The following is a 20,330-nucleotide window of genomic DNA, read 5'->3' on the forward strand; positions in this document are numbered from 1 at the left end:
GCAAGAGTCTACTTAACCTCGCTGCCTCGTATTTCCTGGTTGCCTGGGGGAAGGGAAGTAAGGAGCCTGGAGGGTGAGGGCCCACCCCTACCCTATTCCCAGCTTCCCTTGCAACGCTGGGCTAAGGATGAGGTCTTTGTCATCTAAGACAGTGAATCACTGTCGACATCTGCTCCAAACACTTTTGGAAGGGACCCGTGATTTGATGAGGAATGGTCTTCATGCAGAAAATCATGGTGATAGAGTAACAAAGGCTGATCCTTATGGGTGAATTCCTTTGGCAAATGTTTATCGGCACCTAATGTGTGCCAGGCTCTGGCCTGGATACCGGGGCATGGAAGTGAACAAACAAGGATTTACCCTGATGGAGCTGACCTCCTGGGGAGAGAGACAATAAACTTAAATAAATGCACATGGACATTCAGACGGTGATTTGTAAAGAAAATTAAACATCTTGGGATTATATCAGAAAGGCAGGGTGAGGCTGCTTTGGCAGGGTGGTCAGGGAGGGCCTCTCTGAGGAGATGACATCTGAGCTGAGACCTGGAGGAGGAGATGGAAACAAATGGGGAAAGAACTGGAGGGAAAGCCTTCCTGGCTGGACAAGTGCAAAGGCCCCGAGGCAGGAACAATCCTGGGGTTTGTAAGAGAGTGTGGCTGGATGGGAGTGAGCAAGGGGAAAGTGGAAGATGAGGTTTGAAAAATAGGAACTAGTTGTATGGAACCTCACAGACAGGCAAGTCGGGAGACTGGACATTTTAAACAAGTATCTCATTCATTCATTGAACAAATATGAGGCATTTCCTATGTGCCAGGCACTGGGATTCAGTAGTGAACACAACAGATTTACAATCAATATCTAGTCTGGGCTAGATAGTTGCTATAATAGTAACCAGGAAAAACAAAAACTTGTTGGGGACAGAGAAATGATAAAAGACTCTTTAGAGCAGTCCCAGATAAAGTTTTTTTTTAATGTGACCCATAACTTCATTTTAAAGTTTGCTCGCCACTAGACTTGATTTTTAACTGTCTGAGGGGACCACAAAAGGAAGGGGTATTAGAATTCTTCAACTCTAAATGACAGAAACCATAACTTAAGCAAAAAATTAATAGCTAAAGTAATTTTATGAACTCATATAACTGAAAAGGTCAGAGGTGTTTCTGACTTAAGGTTTGGCAGGACGCAGGGGCTCACGTGACTCATCAGAACCTGGTCTCTCTGTCTAGCTCTGTTTTTCTCTGAGTTGAGACTTGACATTGGACCAGCTCAGCTCCTCAGTAGAAAAAGTCTCCCTTCCCAGCAGCTGCAGCAAAAGCCCCAGGGCAGGCTCTTATTGGCCTGGATTGGGTCATGTGCCTGTCCCTGAACCAACTCTGTGGTGGTAGTGAAGTGTTCTGATTGGCCACGGCTGAAATATCCACCTGGAGTTGCAGAAGTGGGATCAACACTTCCCAAGTCACAGGATGAGAGGAGGGAGGGATGGTTCCCAAAAGAAAAGGTGCAGTGGGTGGGGCAGACAGCCAAAATCAGTACCAGGTAAGCAGCCTTGGGGCTGCAGGGTTTGCTTTCCTATTCCCAGGCTCTGCTGGGGGTATATTTCTAGGCCCTACCAATGTTTTAGTTCCCCCAGAAGCCAGCAAGAACAAACAGCGTGAGTCCAGAGAGGTGAAGTGACTTGTCCAAGACCACACAGCTAGTGAGGCAGAGCCAGGCCTCACACTCAGACCATCTTGCTGCTCCTGAATCCCAAGGACTGGAGAAATACTTTTCAAAACCAGAGGGACACATGTTTGGGGTCAGGTCTGGGAAAGTTGGGGTCATTTGTGAGATGGGAAGATTCCAAAAAGTCCCTATTGAGGGCCGGGGAGCAGGAAATGCTAATACCTACTGAACACTTACTACAGGCCAGATGCGGAGAGCTCCGTGCGTGGGTCCCCTTAAGCAGTCCCTGCAGCTCTGAGAGGTGAGTACACTTAGCCCCATTTTTTCCAAATGAGGAAACAGGCACAGAGGTCAAATAACATACCAAACGTCACACAGATGGTAGGTAGCAGGGCTGGAATCTGAGCCCTGATCTAACGCTGAGCTCTAGCAAGCTTTCACACGCACCTGCAGCCCCAGTGGAGGGAGGGAGGTGAGGAGGCAGGTGGCCAGTGAGAAACGTGTCTCCTATGAGAAAGCAGCAACACATCAGGATGAGAAACAGCAGCTAACACTGAGGACTGAGATGCCCTGGAGACATCAGGCCCCAGAGGGCAGCTGCTACTCAGATCAGTTGAGTAAAGAGGAGCCAGAAAATCCAGATTTGTTCAATGCTGGCTCCGTTCTTTAAACATACCGTGGGCAAAACAGAACAGGTATATAGGCCAGTTTCTGCCCGTAACTTCCCAGCTGGTGCAGGGACGGCCTGATTTGGGGCGGATTTGTGCTGCTATCTGGTGGTGGAGTGGGGCAGGTGGCAGTGCAGAGCAAATACATGGGTTTCCAGCTCCACTGGGAAACGTCACGCATCGCCCCCCCCCTTTGCTGACTTGTCCTTAGAGGGGGTCTGGGCAGGGCGCCTGCTCCCAACATTAACCCCACCCTCTTCTGATAAATCTAAAAATTTCAAGCTAACCTTTCAAACATGATTTTGTAATAGGTAATGCATGCACAAGGTAAGGAATAATAAACAATACAGGGGTCAGCTGACTGGCCAGTAGACCAGATCTGTCCCACCTGTTTTTCTACTGTCCCCCATTAGCATTTTCTTTTTAATAGTGGGGGGAATAAAGAATATTTCCTAACACACGACATTCAAATTCAGTGTCAATCGTAAAGTTTTACTGACACACAGCCATTCATTTGCATATTGTCTATGGCTGCTTTTTCAATACAGCAGCAGAGTCGAGACCAAACGACTCACAAAACCTAAACTATTTACTATCTGGCCCTTTACAGAAAAAAATTTACCAACTCCAGGTCTAGAGTGCTCCCCATGCATGTTCCCCCAAGCCCTCATTTCTCTTCCCCATCATTTTGATAAGACCCTTGCAAGTCGCTTACATAGGCACAGAGTCATGTCTGTCCCCCCTCTTTTCACACAATAGGTAGAATGTTATATACACAGTTCTGCACCTTGCCTTTTTTCATTTAATATGTTTTGGGGATAGTATATATCAATGCTTCCTTATTACTTTATACAGCTGTATAACATTCCAACTTCAGGATGGACCTTTCTTTTTTAACTCATCGCTCGTTGAATTTTGAGATAATTTTCGTTTTGGGGTAATACAAACTGCTGTTTTGTGCATCAGAGAACTTAAGTGTTTGCTCATAAGGGCCAGTAGACCTGAGGGGTCAATTTCTGGGGATCGAATTGCTAGGTCAGGGATGTCTGTGTGCTGCATTTTGATAGCTCATGCCAAAGTTGCCTTCCACCAAGGCCGTGCCCATTTAAACTCTCAGAACTTTTGAGAGTGCCAGTTGCCTCACACCCTTGCCAACAAAGAGTGTTATCGAGTGTTTTGTTCTTTGCCAATCTGATAGGTGGTTTTAATTTGCATTTCTCTTACTGTATTTCATTGAATCTAAGATATCATTGATTGTACCATCCATCCTGATTTCAGAGATGTTTGAATATAAAAATTTGCGTCTTAGAATCACGGAAATACAATATGTTGAGTGAGATTGGGTATCTTATCACATTTCCTTTCTCTGTACATGTTCTTTTCTGATTTTGCGGGGGAGGCAGGACAGTAATGGTTAAGAGCTTACGGTTCAAATCCCAGCTCTGCCACTTACAAGCATGTGACTTTGGGCAAGTTACTTAATCTTTCTGTGTCTCAGTTTCCTCATCCGTGAGATGGGAACCTAACTCATAGGGTCATTGTGAAGATTAAATGAATTAATATACGCAAAACACTATGTTCCTGGAACATACTAAATGCTCCATACACGTTTGCTATGATTATCATCTTTCCTTTGGGATCTCTTTTTCTTAATGAGTTGCAAGGGCTCTTTATAAATTAAGGAAACATCCTTTTGGTTTTCCCCCCATCCCAGACCCCTGGTTTTTACTCCTTTTTCATTGACCACAAAACAGATGATACAAAATTCAGACATTATAGAAATAAATTGTATAGGAAGAAGCCAATGGAAATGACCCAGATGTCCATCAATATAGGAATAAATTAATTGTACCATTACCCCCCACCTACCCACTCCTATCCCTTTTTGGTTGTGTATTTTAGCAACTACATCAAACATTAAATATCTTAATGCTATACTTCAGACACACCCCAGGGGGGCATAACTCCATGTATGTGCCATGAAATGCCACGAATAAATGTGTCACACATCCCATCCACCACAGACCCCTCCCCAGGGATTCTCTGTCTTCTGGGTGCCCATGACCCTTCCCGTCAACAGTTCCTCAGCTTTACTTTCTGTAGTTTGTATTATAAAAACTATAGCATGAATTTGGGGTTTTTTCTTAACTATGAATTGGAAATATAAACATAAAACTTTATAATGTTATCCACAACCTCGCTACTCAAAGTGTGGTCTGTGCCTCAGCATCGGCGTCCCCTAGGAGGCTGTGGGAAATGCAGGATCTCAAGCACCCCTCACCCCTACAGAATCAGAATCTGCATTTAAACAAAACTGCTAGTGACTTACCTGCACATTAGAGTTTGAGAAGTATTGCTCTAAAAAATGATATTGTAGGTCTTGTAAAGTATATTGCATTTTTTACATTTTCAATATACTTTTTCAAGTTATTCATGCCTTTCACATCTCAGAGATTCCAGAACTCCCCGGATGTTTTCCCACCTTGTTGAGAACAGTGTTCTTGAGTGAATGCTGTGAACAGTCCAAGTCCATATATCTCTTTCCTGGAACACTGTGCCAGCTTCCTTGGCTGTAGATAACAACTTACTTTTAAGAGCAGTTTAAGCAGTAATGACGTTTATTATCACGTCTTAAGAAGCTTACAGGTAGGCAGCCCTGGGATTTGTTCAACTGCTCAACTACATCATCCAGGTCCTATCTAGCTCTTGCCATCTTTCTGTGCTGTCATCTTTGGTGTGTTGGCTTTTCAGCCTCAGGCTTGTGCCTCATGGTATCTATATGCTTGCCACAGCTCCAACCATCATAACCTCATATATAGGAAGGAGGAAAGGGGACAAAAAAGGCTTTCTCCCCAGCTATTTTCAGAAGAGGGAAACTTTCCAAACACCTCCTCCCCAACTCCACTGGCCAGAAAGAACTAGATCACAGGCACACCCCTGGACCAACCACTGACAAAAGGGAATGGCAGTGCCTGTGATTGGCTTGGATTCACACCTGGACGTTCAGCCTACTAAGCAAAATCAGGCTTCTGTGAGCACGGAAGGTCATGACTGGACTGGCAGTCAGTAGTGTCCAACACACCTCCCCTCTGGACCCCTCACCTCCAGTCTTGCTGCCGCCCAATTCAATTTCCTTGAGGCAGCAGGCTGCACTTTGTAAAAACGCAAACCCGCCTACGTTTTGCTTCAAACTTTCAAGGCTTCAGCTCCCTCACCACACAGGAAACATCAAGTGCCCCAGAGTTAAAAGAACTGGATTACAAACCTGAATTTACTCCTTTCTTGTGTGACCCTAGGAAGGCCATCTTACTCCACCGAGTCTCAGTTTCCACATCTGACAAATGTGGAGATAACAACAGCTACTTTGCAAGGGTCATTGAGGAAATAATAATATTGTAGTAATAATGGCAGCAGCTAATACTTATATAGCACTCGCTCTGTGTCAAGCCATTTTCTAAATTCTTTAGTTCTATTAGCCATTTTAATCTTCCCACGAATCCGATAAAACAGGACTCACATCCGCGACAGCTGAAGCTACCAGCTCAAGGGCAGAGAGGGAATGGGGCGCAGGGGCCAGAGGAATCCCGCTCTGGGGGCTGGTGGCGACCACCGGGGAGGGGGCGGAGCCTCTCCGAGAGCGCTTTAGTACGGGGAGGACTACAACTCCCAGCAGGCTCCGCAACCCCGCTGGCCTATAATTACCAGCATGCCTCGGGCTGCCGTGCTTAATCTAGTCTTCCTGCGAGGCGCTCTGTGTAGAAATTCGCTTTATCGTCAATTTGCTTGACAGAAATTCCTCAGGGGAACCACGGAATCTACGCAAGTAAACATTTATGAGCATCTTGGATAAGAGGCTTGTGTTTTAATCGTCACTCCTCCACCTGTTATCTCTGAGTCTGTTTTCTCACCTCTAAATTGGGGATATTCCTAGGAGTTGTGGTACAGAGTTGTGAAGATTAAAAGGTGGATATGACAGCTTGGTAAATGTCAGCTCTTCTAGTGTCCCCTTCTCTCTCGGTGCCAAAGCGTTTATCAACGCATTTTATCCCCACAGCAACCCTATGAGGTTGATACCGTCATCCCCCTTTTCAGAAGGGGAAATTGATGCCAGGGGGGGTTCAAGTCCCTTGCCTCAAGTCACACAGCAAAGTGAGTGGTGAAGGAGGACTCGAACCCAGAAAATTTCACGCCAGAGGTGAGTCCACCTTAGGAGCCCAAATGCTTCCCACTTGCTGTATGACTTTTTACAGTGACCCAAAGTCCAGGGCAAATCTCTTCTGTGCTCTTCAAGGTAAACTTGAATCACGTGATACACGGAATAATGTCAAGATGATTCCATGTGGCCAGTGCTGGGAAGAAGATACACGTGGCACTTGGAGCGTCAATTATGGCTGAATTTGACCTGGTGGGAGAAATCAAGGAAAGTTTCCCTGAGCGGGCAATGACTGGGCACAGCACAGGCAATGGCCGTGAGGAGGGAGAGGACATGTGTTTCAGAGGCCTTGAAAAGGGCCAGTGTAACTGGAGAGGTACAGCAAGTCTCAGAGGTGCAGGCAGTGCCAGGGAAGGGGGAAAGTGAGGCACCCAGGGTGCAGATTTTAGGGAGGCTCGCATTTGAAGGGTGGTGCAAGTGCAGAGCCTGGATCGGAGAGTGAAAGCCTCCTTAAATTTGGCGCCCTAGACCCCTCACTGACCCCATCCTAGTCCTGGCCTAGGTGCAGGGCATTGTGGGTAGGGTGGTTAACCATCCTGGTTTGCCCTGGAGATTCCTGGTTGTTGTCCCAGCAAGGTCATACTAGGCCCCCTTTCAATCTGCTGATTGTCATTGTTGGATGATAATTCTTTGGTCACTCAATTTGTAGAGTCTGTATTTTATCCCATGGGAATGGGGAGCTACTGAAAGGTTTAGGTGAATGGAACATGGGGGCAAGAATGGAGGCTACTGGGATCATCCAAGTGGGAGACAAGTGGATGGAGTAGAGAGATGCTTAGGAGGCATTCTGTAAGAACAAGGTGATGAATTGGATGCACTGGGTGAAGGCTTCCAGCTTCCTTGTTCCTCTGTATTGAAAGTCCTGGTCATTTCTCAGCCAGTGTTCAGCTGTGTTGCCTTGAGGCAATCCTTTCACCTCTCTCAGCCTGTTTCCATATCCATATAAGAGCTTCTCAGACCATTTGTCATAGAGGAGTCACTTCTTGGATTTAACATTTGCAAGTATATGTTTCCAGGGCCTTTGCACATGCCATTCCCTCTACCTCCTTCTCATCATTCAGGTCGCTGTTGAAATGTGACTTCCATAGGAGGCCCTCCCTGACCACTTCTTCTCTGGTTTACTCTCTATCCTATTATAGTTATGTTTTCCCCTATTTGTTTATTTGCTTCCTATCTCCGACTAAAATCTAAGCCCATGAGAGCAGGAGCTTGCTTCTTCAGGGATGTATATCCATCCCCAGCACCTATGACAGCATCTGGCACATAGTAGATGCTTAGTAAATATTTGTTCGATGGAATGAATGGATTGAGTGAAAGAGTGAACGAATGAATGAATGAGTGAATGCTTTCCCTGCCACCTTAATGCCCCAAATCATTTAGCTGCCCTTCTACAAGCCCCTTCTGGCCTGGGAGCATCGATCTTGGAAGCAAGACATCTGGCTTGGGTTCAAATTCTGACTCAGTCATTTAACAGCTGAGTGTAGATAAATGGCTTAACCCCCCTCGCCTTCATGTTTCACTTTAAGCCCGACCTGGTAGAGATGTTGTTGTGAGGATCCAACTAGATAGGAAAATGCCCCAGGCAAAATAGGTGCTTTTTATTCATTTATTTTTGCAGTACGCGGGCCTCTCACTATTGTGGCCTCTCCTGTTGCGGAGCACAGGCTCCGGACGCGCAGGCTCAGCGGCCATGGCTCACGGGCCCAGCCGCTCCGCGGCATGTGGGATCTTCGCGGACCGGGGCACGAACCCGTGTCCCCTGCATCGGCAGGCGGATTCTCAACCACTGCGCCACCACGGAAGCCCGAAATAGGTGATTTTTAAAAATATTATAAACTTGCATCTATTTATTTATTTATATTTATTGAAGTATAGTTGACTTACAATATTGTGTTAGTTTCAGGTGTACAGCATAGTGATTCAGGTTTTCGGTTTTTGGTGGGGATTTTTTTGCAGATTATATTCCATTATAGGTTGTGACAATAGGCGCTTTTTAAAAGCTTTCTTTTCTTTTTCTTTCACAGTCACACCCTTCCAAGTCTGATCCCCCTTGCCCTCCCCACCAAGCACCTCAATACCTCCCTCGCACCAGAGCCTGCAGGGCCTTGCAGGTTGCTGGGCCCTCACGCACGCAAACATTTCCTCTCTCTAAAAGGGCAGGAAAAAATACCTTCCCGGCAACGGGTCGCGCAGTCAGCGGAGCGGGCGTCAGCGGAGGCGTCTGCGTGTGCGCACACGCATGCGCGGAAGAGCCCGGAGAACGGGTGGGGGGTGAAGAAGGGGCCGGCCTTTGAGCGACAGCGACGCAAGATGGCAGCCACCACGGGCTCGGGTGAGCGGGGGCGCCGGACCCGGCCGGCCGAGGGGGCATGGGCTCGGGCCGGGGGCCGGGGACCCGCGAAGGCCCTTGCTGCGGGGCCAGGGCCTCTGCGATGCCTCTGTCCCCTGGGCCCCGTGGCGGCGACTCAGGCGGCCTGAGTGGGGAGGAGGAGCAGGCGGTGGCCGGAAGCACGGGCGGGGGCCTGAGGGGCCTGTGGGGCCTGTGGGCGGCGCGGCGAGGCCCAGAGGCTCCCCCGGGCGGCGTGAGGGCCCTGCTGAGAGGAAGGGCCGGGTCCCGCGGCGCAGCGGAGCGGCCAGAGCGGGTGAGGGGCGAGCCCAGAGGCACTGCCGAGGAGATCGGGGCTGGCGGCTCTTTAGGGGAGATCGAGGGGTCCCCTTGAGAACGAGGAGGCGCCCCAAAATGGATGGAAGTCCTTTATTTGGGTGCTGGGTGTCCGGGTGGGGGGAGGAGCCTTGGGATGTCCGTTTGGCGGGGACTTCGGAGAAGCCCCTCAGGATGGATGAGGGAAGAAAACAGCATCCTGAGGGGTGACTGAGAGGATCCCCCATTGGTAAAGGGCAGGGCTTCAGTGTTAGTTTGGGGGATGGGGTTAGCTGAGGAAATTTTTATGTTGATTAGAAAGGAAGAGTCTTGGGGTGGCTACTTTGGGGGGAATGAAGGGCATCTCCATAGGATACGTGAGAAGAGGAAAGGGATTTCTCAGATTCCAGAGGGATTTGGTTGGAGCAGCTGAAAGTGAAATGACCCCATCGTTACCAGGCCCCTAGTTTTGGAGATAGATGTTAGGTTTTAGGAGGCAAGCTCCGAGTAGGGCGGTTAGTGGAAGCTTGCGATATTGGGTGAAGAACAGATGAGTTGGGAGCCCTGGAGGTGTCTGTCTGGGGAAGGGAGCCCCATGCAGTGGGTGAGAGTGGGAAAAGGTCAGGTTTCAGAGATGTTCTTTTTAGAGAAGAAAAATCTCCTTTGTTGGGTGAGGAAAGCGTACCCTAGGAGTGTCTGTTTTATGGAGACTGTCTCTCTCCCACTCTTTCGGGTGTTGGTAACATATGGGAGTTCAGCTCAGAAGTTCCCCAGTGGCTGGATGGGTTATGGGGAGAGGAACAAATAAAATGGGAAGTTTTGGGTGACTGGAGAAGAAAGCTGAGGTACGAGAGGGAAGGAGGGGGCTACGCTGTGGGCCAGGGGGAGTTCTTCCAGGCCCTGGTAGGTAAAGGGAAGGAGCATTGGTTTTGAGACTGGATTCAGTGTCCCTAAGATGCACCAGAGGATCAAATCCTGAAGGATCTGTTTCAGAGCTAACACTCACAGCTGGGCATCAGGGGGTGGACTCAGGTGGCCTTCTGGAAGAGGCAGGGTGATGATTGTCTGGGGAAGGTCCCGCAGAGGGGCTCATGAGGCAAGAGAGTCGGATTCTGGGAGTGCAGAATTTGGGAGTAACAGAGTGTCCCCCTTTTGGTGAGGAGGGTGTCCCCTGAGGTGCCTGGCAGTGAAATTGGCCAGTGAAGTCCTCCCAGATGAGGTGACAGTGGGTGACGGCTGATGGAGGAAACGAACAGGCCCACCTGCCTGGGTGCTGAAATCCTCCAGCTGTTCAAGGCCGCAGCAGCACTGTTAGGAGAGGGTTGGTGACCCAAAGCGAGCAGGGTGAGGGGAGTCTGTCTTTCCAGGATGTTACTCCTCTAGTATCCCAAGGGGCCATCTTTGTTTGATTGTTAGAGTGGGAATTGAAGGAATTGGAAGTAGGGGATCTGACTGAAGTCACCTACCCCAAGCTGCCTTTTACACTCGAAGCAGTGGGGTCTTCCTGGAGGATGAGGAAACCACACATCTTTTTCCTAGGTTTGGTTTCAGTTGGAACAGTGCTGAGTCAGTTCATTTACAAAGAGACTGCTACAGACATTCTCAGAAGAGAGAGGCTGAGTCAGGCCAGACTGCTGTGGGAAACGTCTCATGAGAATAACACCCCTGCCAGGTTGCTCTGAGCTGGGGGTACACTGTGCCTGCAGCAGCCAGCGTTGTGATGGCTTTGCAGCTCAGCCCCTTGGCAATCACTTGAGATTGGCTACCTGTAATCCGGTTTAACAGCTCCTTAATTCTAACTTCTTGAAGCCCTGCCAGTTGAAGAGTGCTTCATAAATGCTGTGGTGGTCAGATAAACCATCGTCAGCTGCTGTCTAGTGGCATGCAAGAGCACTTGGCATGGTTTAGATAACATGGAAGAGGTTTTGAGGTGCCTTAAAATGGGCTTCCCAGGGGCTTCCCTGGTGGTGCAGTGGTTGGGAGTCTGCCTGCCGATGCAGGGGGCGCGGGTTCGTGCCCCGGTCCGGGAGGATCCCGTATGCCGCGGTGCGGCTGGGCCCGTGAGCCATGGCCACTGGGCCTGCGCGTCCGGAGCCTGTGCTTCGCAACGGGAGAGGCCACAACAGTGAGAGGCCTGCGTACCGCAAAAAAAAAAAATAAAAAAAGGGCTTCCCAGAACTCCTTTGTCTGTTTATTCAGCAGGTATTTATTAAGAATTTGCTGTGAATAGTGAACAAGATGGACATAACCCCTGTCCTTGAGGAGCTTCTATTCAAGTCAGAAGCCCATTAAAGGAGTAAATAATTAAGATTTCAGATAACAGTAAACGCTATGAAAGAAATTGTGTGATGTAGTATCTGGAGAGGTGGTCAGGGAAGGCTTCTCCAAGGGGGGGTATTTGAACTGAGACAAATGATGGAAGGCGCCAACAGTGTGTGTCACAGGCAGGGGATGGGGAGGCTGAGTGGAAAGGCCCTGTGGCAGGACTGAGCTTGGCATGTTGAAAGTACAAGCTAAAGTCCTCCGTGTGCAAGGGAGGCTTGTTAAAGAGATGAGTTGGAGAGAGAGATGAGTTTGGATTTTATTCAGTGTGGAAGAAAGCCATTGAACAAGTACCTGGTCTGAAGTAAATGTTCAGTAAATGTTTGTTGAATGAATGAATGAGAGTCTTAAAAAGAGAGGAATGACAAGATCTGACCATTGCTCCCAGGCAGTAAGAGGAGTGCAGAGTGCTAAGGGAGGGAGCAGAAAGATCATATTTGGGTTAAACTAAAATGAGTGTACAGGCCTCTCTGCTTTCTAACCCTGAGAAGTCTTTCAGGTGTGGTCAGGGGCCCTGAGGCCTTCCTTAGGTTTAGAACAAACCTCTTGATTAATCTGTGCCCCTGGTTGCCAGGAAACAGCTGTGAAGCCTTTGAGTTCCTGTAAGGGCTGAACTTAGTTTTTTGTGGTCACTGCTTTCAACACTTGGTGACAGCAGCTTCCCACCTCCTTTGCTTCTGCAGTGTGTGATTTCCCCATAGATCTTAGAGGGGTGGAACTGTGGAAAACCCACTGGAATCCTCAGGATGCTTGTGTTGTGACAGGTGACTTCCTCCTGCCTTGGCCAGGATTGCAGGGCCTCAAAGAGTAGCCCTTGGCTACCAGATCTTTCCTCTCACCCAGCATCCCACAGGCTGCCCTGACAGTAAACCAGAAACGGAGTGCCAGCAAAGTAAGCCCTTTACATTTTAAATTCGCATACGTTGGAGTGGCCGCATACACTCACTCCTCTTATGAACATTTAACCAGATGGGCAGTGGAGGTTAGTAGTCTTCCATTCCATTCAAGGGAGTTGCCTAGAAAGAGCTGGAGCTGGCAGATGAGAACCGGTAGTCTCTTAGCTGGTCTCGTTCCCGTGTGTCTCACTGTGTGAGCATCTTCTTGTGCCAGTTGTAGCTAAGTGCCTTTTGTACAACATGGGCCCTGCTTTCGTGAGAACGTCTTCATGTTGTACGCAGCTGAAGAAACAGCAGTCTGCTCTAGTGATCGAGGGGAAACGCTTTGTTGGGCCACTACAATCTGTTGTTCCTCTTATGGATTGCCAGGGTCAATTTGATGATCATGATTTTCCCTTTCACAATAACTTTAAAACCACCCTCTTCCCCCCACCATATTCTCTTCCTCCCTCCCTCTCTCTCAGCTGAAGTGTAGCTCTACAGTAGTTTGATAAATGTAGAATAGAGAATATAAAGTCAGAAATCTTTTTTCTTTCTTTCTTTCTTTTTTTTTAAAGAGTAGACACCTTTATTTATTTATTTTGGGCTGCGTTGGGTCTTTGTTGCTGCGCTGGGCTTTCTCTAGTTGCAGTGCTCGGGCTTCTCATTGCAGTGGCTTCTCTCGTTGCAGAGCATGGGCTCTAGGCGCACGGGCTTCAGTAGTTGCAGCATGTGGGCTCAGTAGTTGCAGCATGCGGGCTCAGTAGTTGCAACTCACGGGCTCTAGAGTGCAGGCTCAGTAGTTGTGGCTCACGGGCTTAGTTACTCCGCAGCATGTGGGATCTTCCCGGACTAGAGATCGAACCCTGCATTGGCAGGCGGATTCTTAACCACTGCGCCACCAGGGAAGTCCCAGGAATCCTCTCTTTCATTCTGAAAGGCCCTAGGGAAGTATAGAGCAGCACATTTGGTGAAGTAGAGATGTTAACACTGTTACTTTTATATTACGTAAAGTGGTTTAGAGGTTTCCTAGTACTTCGACTTAACCTGCTATGTCATCTCATCCAACTCTCCACAACCTAGTGAGCTCACCAGGGGAAGTATTGGCCCCCCAATATTCCTGAAGGAGATTGATGGCTGCCTGAGGAGTGGTGACACTCAGATTAGAGCCCAGGGGCTTTTGACTCCAGTTCCTTCCCCAACCTGCTCCAGTGCCTTAGGAAGGAAATGGAAAGGCATGGATTCAGGCATGTGCTCTTCCTCAGTCTTGGCGTATTTAATCTTGATGAGAGAACAGGCTTTAATGAGAAGCGTCTGCCACCTGTAGCAGGAACTCTTTTTATAGCATCCCTGGCCACATTTTACCCATTCTGGGTAATGTACTGTCTAATGAGAGTGAAGGCCACTTCTTGCTCTTGCTTATACTTTACACTCAATAACTCAACACTCGGGCTTAGGGCCCCCTCATGTCATGTACAAAGTCAGTCCTTGTCTTCATTGACATGCAAGCCCTTCAGACTTCTTCTTAAGCTGCACTTCTAAGGCTAACTATGGGTAGACACTGTATTAAATACATCATCTTGTTTCTGACAGCAGCGTTTTGAAGCAGGTATCTATTGTGAAGGTGAGGAAACTGAGGCCCAGAGAGGAGAAATGACTTGCCTGAAGCTCAGAGCCAGTGACTTGCAAACCAGGGTACAGAACTGGGACAGCTCTGCTCCAGGACATATGCCTTTGTCCATATTAGCATTTTTCCAGCCCCCCGTTGCCTGTTCTCCAGCTAGGCATCTCAAGTTCCTTCAGCCATTGGCAGGTCTGTTGACATTCCTGCCTTGGCGGATTAGTTCTTTCATGGGTGGATAGTAATGACACCAAGTATGATTCTTTCTTCATTGTCACGTTCACCCCATACAAGTTCAGTAGGTGTAACCCCAGAATAGATACCAAATCCTCCTCCTCTCCATCGGCATTATTGTCGTTCTTGTCCTACCAGTACCACCTTTCGCTTGCCTAAAAGACTTCAAAAGCCTCCTGCTTCCAGTCTTGCCCTTTTCTAATCCATTCTCTGTAGAGGAGGCAGAATGGTTTTTTACAGACAAGAAAACAGAAACTGCCACTCTCTGCAGAAAGCCCTTCCTGCTGCACTTAGAATAAAATCCATCTCTTTCCCATGGCCCACAAGGGCCTCCATGGCCTTGGCCTTGCCTACCCCTGAGCTCACGTGATGTGCACACCTGTGCCCTTGCTCTTCCCCTTTTAGGAATGCTCTGCCTGCCTGTGACTGCCTGCTTCTCCTTCTTCAGGTCTCAGCTCTCCAGAAAGTCCATCCCTGCCCACCCCTTTCAATATCGTCTTCTCACTCATTATCACATCTCTGTTCTGTTCTAAAGTGCATAACCTTATCTGAAGGTTCCTTGTTTGTTTTTCCACATTTCTGTGCCTTTGCAGTAGGGCAGGAATAATCCTTGTTCTCTGCTATGTCCCTAGCACCCACATAGTCCCTGACATAGAGTAGGTGCTCAATAAATATTGAATGTTGCAATGAATTAATCCAGGTTCTCATCTTGATGTAGCCAAATATATAAATTTGACATATTTGGAGAAACATTATATCTGATAGGGCAGAAGCAAAAGTGCCTGTTCAGCTTTTCAAAAAGGAAAGCTCTTGTCCTGATTAGTTGGCATTTATAGACGGACTTCAGCATAGAATTTACTCTTTCTCTCCTTCCCTGACTGTCCTGAGGCACTTACCACACCCTATTCTTTGTCTCCACCCCTTTCAGATAAAATTTGATCTTTGGCCTTGGTCACCCTAGCAGCAGAGAAACACAGGGTCTTGCATCTTGTCACCAGCTGTTTGTTGTCACATTGTCTAGACTGTAAAGAATGATAGATTGCCGCTGTTTTTTCTCCCAGATCAGTGATTCTCAAACTAGTATATATTAGTATCACCTGGGGGGCTTGTTAGATTGCTGGGCTCCACCCTCAGTTTCAGATTTGATAGTTCTATGGTGTAATGTATTGTAGTGTTCTGGTGTGTGGCCTGAGAATTTACATTTCTAGCCGGTACCCAGGTGATGTGTAGGCTGCAGGTCTGGGGACCATACTTGGAGAATCATTGTTGTGTAGAAGGAGAGAAGAAATATGCTCCTCTGGACAGGCCCTAACCAGGCACCCAGACTGCACTGCACTTGCCAGTTGCTCAGAAACAAAAGTTACCTGCCCCTGACTTCATGCCCACTTTTCGAGAACGTTTAATCCAGGTGCATCACCTTCCAGGCCTCCTTATTTTCAGAATGGTAGCAGCACCAGACTCCTAGCTCAGTTCACTGTCTTCCCTGAATGGGCAACCAGACCAGTTTCAACTAGCAGCTTTCTTTCCCGGAGAGACCTGTGAGGCTCTGCCATTTTAAATCAAGACCCAGGCCAGGCCAGGGTTTTCCAAGATTGGCATGCTGTAATAGCCACTGCTTTGTGACAATGCTTTTCCCAAAAAGATGTTTTAAAGGGCTTCAAAATCCTTTTTGTACCACAGATATTTTAATATGTTGCTGTGTTTCAAATTACTGCATTAAATGTTTTACTAGGACATGGTGTAAAACCCTATCAAATATTCATACTTTTTTAACCTGGTTGTCATATTTTCTTTGTAATATCCTGCAGCTGCTGACTTTTCAGTTTATATTTAGCCAGGAGAAAAACTGGCTGACTTTTGATACTGACACAAATCCAGGAAAAATCCTTCTGGAAAAAAGAATTCTGAAGTAACAGGAACAAATGTTTTCTTTTTAAAAATCTTGGGTTACTGCGTTATTTTAGCACCTTGGTAGAGTTATCTTAACATTTTCATAGCTAACCTTTTAATAGTTATAGTTTATTAAGATTAACAAGAGTCCATTTTTACATCCTCTATTGCCTCTTGAAGCTGTTCCTTCAGCTGCCTTTTAGGTGTCAGATTAACACACAAATTTTAGGAACCTTAAAATTTAGCTTGATTCAATGGATTAAAGTGCCATAGGAAGAAAATATGTTAGAGTATCACTGAGTTTTTTTGATCTGTTATGCTTCTGGTTTTTGACATATCTGGATTTAATTTTTAATATATTCACTGAAGTCTTTTGTTTAACGTGTCATGATTTTGAGCTTATTCTCTCCATTTGGGATGGAATGAAGTCCTCCCTGTGACTGATACACGTACAAGGTCTGCAGGAGCTCTGAACTCCACCAATATTTGGATTTATGTCCCTGGGGTAGCCCCTGAGGTTCTAGAACAAGGGTTATTTGGAGTCAAATGTTCTTGCTTTGTAGAAAATATTGGAGTTAGGCCATTTGGAGTTAAATGCTCTTGCTTTGTAGAAAATATTGATGTATTAACTTTGTATGCAGTTTCTAAATGGTTTGAAATATCAGTAACATGCTTTCATATATATTTTATGAAACAAAGTTCAATTTGTAATGAAGAATCCTTGACTTGTGTGGTGTGGGGAAAAAAAACAGTTTTCCCGCATTAAAAAAAAGTTTCTCTAAAAGTCTTGATCACACTTCATTAAAAAATAAAACTACTTATCAAATTTTAATTATCTCAAAACAAAGAACCTTATCTTTGTTAAGGTATCTCAGTTATATGGTATTTTGGCCACAGTAGACCATATGAGAGGTTACAGTAGGAAAGGAAGAGGTACTGCCTTTTCTTCAATCAGGAAACATTTATTGAGTACCATTACATGCCAGGTAGCATGCCAGATTCTGGGGAGGTAGAATTGAATGAGTCACAACTCTAACTTGAGAAGCTCCAAGAGTGAGTCAGACAACAAAAAAAGAAAGAAAATGAAATTTAAAGAAGAAGAAAAGGTACAGCACAGACATTGTGTGAACGTAAAGGAGCATGGGGCTGGGGGTAAGGGGGCTCTTAGAGGACCTCCGCAGACTGCCCAGCTCCGAGTTGAAGATTTGTGTTTCTTCTTAAGATCATCATGTTTAAAATTTAATGTATAACTTTTCTTGGGCTATTTGAAATCCATACTAAGCCCCTTTGATAATCTTTTTAATATTAGACTCCCTTTTAATAGTGCTATGAATGTTTCCCTGCTGTATTTCCAGAAATAAACCAGAGTTAGAATTTTGTGACATTGAGCATTATTCATTCTGAAATAACATCCCTAGCTAACACCTGGCCACCATTCATTTATTCAGCAAGCGTTTGAGTGCATGCTTTGGCAAAGCACTCTTTGACGTATTGGAAATTCAGCAGTGAACAAAACAGATGAAGTTTTATTCTCAGGGAGTTTATGTTCACATGGGAGAGACAGACAGTAAACAACTAATGAAGTGGAAGAGAATACACTTAAAATGTCAAGTGGTAATGATGCTGTGAAGAAAAATAAAGCAAGATAAGGGAATGGGAAGTTGGAGCTTAGATGAAGAATAAGGGAGCCAGCCAGCCAGCCAGCCAGCCAGCCATTCCCAGCTCGGGGACAGAGAATTCTGGGGTGAGGCAACATCAGGTGCAAAAGCAAAGTCAGGTTGCCTCTTCAGGAACTTCAAAAAGGATGGTATGGCTGAAGGAGGGTGAGGAGCAAGGGAAAGGGTGGCAGGAAATGATGTTGGAGAAACAGGTAGGGCTCTGTAGGTGAGGTAAGGAGTTTGGATGCTAGTTGTAAGGGAAGGCCAGTGGAGGGTTTTGAGAAGGGGAGTGATGGGATCTAACTTAACAGTGGTTGCAGTGGGAATGGTGAAGATGATTGTATTGGGGATATATTTGGAAATGGGTTAGGTATGGGGTATAAGAGAAAGATCTCTTATCGTAACTCCAAGATTTCTAGCCAGAGAAATCTGTTTGTGCTATATACTGAGATCAAAGAGTGGGTACTTTTTGTTTTTTGAGGAGTGCAAGGGAGTTTTGTTTGGAATTGTTTTAAGTTGGAGAGGCCTATGAGGCATATAAACAGAGATGTGTAGAAGGCAGTTAGTTGGAAATATAAACTGGAGAGTTATTAAGCTTCCTTGGTCTGGGTAAAATCACTTGGGGAGTAGATAGGAAAGCAGCGGTCAGTGGGCTGTGCCCTGAGGCCTGGCAGCCAGTGTTTGGAAGTCAAGGGGGTGAGGCCGATAAACTAGTGAGGTAGGAAGAGAGCCTGAGGCTAAGGGAAGAGAGTTACAGGAGGGAGTTATGGGTGCTGCTGAGAGCTCCAGGAACTTGAGGTAGGGGCTGAGAACTAACCACAGAATTTGGCTAGAGGGTGCTGCTTGGTGCCCCTGACAAGAGCAGTTTGGGTGAGTGACTAGCTAGAAAAGCCTGATTGGAGTAGGTGCAAGTAGAGTGAAGAATTGCAAACAAGGGGTCTAGACAGCCCTTTTGAGATTTTTTGCTAAAAATGAACAAAGAAATGAGTTGGTAGCTAGAAGGGGATATGGGATCAAGTGAGGGTTTTTGTATTTTATACTACGGTGGATAGGACAGTGCTGATGAAGGTGATTCAGCCTCTGTCCCAGGTATTACACAAAGTGCTTTTATAGGTTTTACCTCATTGCTTCTTCCTCACCACTTGTAGAGGTAAAGAGTATCAGGATCCCTGTTACTCTGAGGGTCAAGGATAACTTGGCGTAGTCACCCAGCTAGATTGCTGGAAAGTTGCAGAGCATGGATTTGAGCCTAGGTTCCTGGTCTTAACCCTCTGCTGAGAGATTATAGAATTTTCTCTAAATTATATTCTGACTCTTATTTGTGGGAGGTAACTTCGCCATTCCTCTGACCAGCCTTTTTAAAATAGAGTAGTCGGGACTTCCCTGGCGGTCCAGTGGTTAAGACTTCACCTTCCAGTGCAGGGAGTGCGGGTTCGGTCCCTGGTCGGGGAGCTAAGATCCCACATGGCTTGCGGCCAAAAAAACCAAAACATAAAACAGAAGCAGTATAGTAACAAATTCAATAAAGACTTTTAAAATGGTCCACATCAAAAAAAAAATCTTAAAAAAAAATAATAAAAATAGAGTGGTCAACTAGGTATCCTTACATTTGTGATTCTACTTCCGTGGCATCTAAAGATCGTTTATGTGAGTATACACATACGGGGAAGCATGGGTTGACTTTGTGTTTATCTTTTATAAAATGGAGTGTACATACCTTTTTATCCTTTGCTCAGTTTTTTTATTTTTCAACGAATATTTATCTAAAGACTACCATGTAGAGGCCAGTTGTTTTAATGTTTTTTTTATAAAAATGGGAACTATCACCACAGTCATGCAAATTAATATGTGCTGCCTTAAATCTCTTTAACATCCCACCTACCTCAGCTTGTAAGAAGTTTGATAACTTGTTCCGTTGTCACAAGTATTTGCTCTAAGCAAATGCTTCTGGCTTTGTATCCTGAGATGTTAGTAGTAACACATCCCTAACCTGGCCTCTAATCCTTCAGCCCATCCTGAACATTACCTGGGAGATTTGCCTTATTTCTTGCCCTGCTCAGAGCCTTTTGCAGCTCCCCACTAATTACCCTCAGGATAAAGTCCTCTTAGTAACATGGCCCCACCTCTTTAGCTTTCATCACATTCAGAGGGGTCTATGACCCCCTCAAAGATTAAGAAACGTTGCCCTATGATTATATTTCTCTCATACATTCTAATACTGTTTTGTTTTATTGAACTTTGTATGTGTATCTTGTTTCCATAGTGAGACTTTATACTCTGACTGGGAAGCTCCTGTTTTTATTTCTTTCATAGCCCCAATAAGGTCTAGCATGGTGTTGGATAAGTGTCTGATAACTATTGTACTGAAAGAAAGTGTGTGTACATATATATTACTAACAAATTTATGGGTAGGGAAATTTTGACAAACAGGTAACAAGCGTAGCTAACATTTAAAAAAATTGCAGTCCTGAAATGTGTGGATTTTGCTTGTAAAGGTGGAATGAGCTCAGTTTTACACATATTAAACATGGTGAACCCTAGATAG

General features: G+C 46.1%; 1 protein-coding gene across 4 annotated transcripts in view; it reads left to right on the plus strand.

Moving 5' to 3' along the window:
* The first annotated feature begins 8,311 nt into the window (after nucleotides 1–8,311).
* The window catches only part of UBE2V1 (ubiquitin conjugating enzyme E2 V1), a 31,969-nt gene continuing 19,950 nt past the window's right edge, over nucleotides 8,312–20,330 (plus strand). Inside the window, exons 1-2 of one of the 4 annotated variants that reach the window (XM_024750270.1) lie at nucleotides 8,312–8,357; nucleotides 8,569–8,876. In XM_024750270.1, the coding sequence (XP_024606038.1) occupies nucleotides 8,855–8,876 (22 nt within the window). In that variant the 5' untranslated portion in view covers nucleotides 8,312–8,357; nucleotides 8,569–8,854. Of the gene's footprint in view, nucleotides 8,358–8,568; nucleotides 8,877–8,913; nucleotides 9,187–20,330 lie in introns of those variants that run through there. The other 3 variants (XM_024750268.1, XM_024750267.1, XM_024750271.1) reach the window with 3 other exon arrangements.

This window comes from Neophocaena asiaeorientalis, unplaced genomic scaffold (assembly GCF_003031525.2).
Source record: "Neophocaena asiaeorientalis asiaeorientalis breed wild unplaced genomic scaffold, Neophocaena_asiaeorientalis_V1.1 scaffold606, whole genome shotgun sequence".
NCBI lineage: Eukaryota > Metazoa > Chordata > Mammalia > Artiodactyla > Phocoenidae > Neophocaena > Neophocaena asiaeorientalis.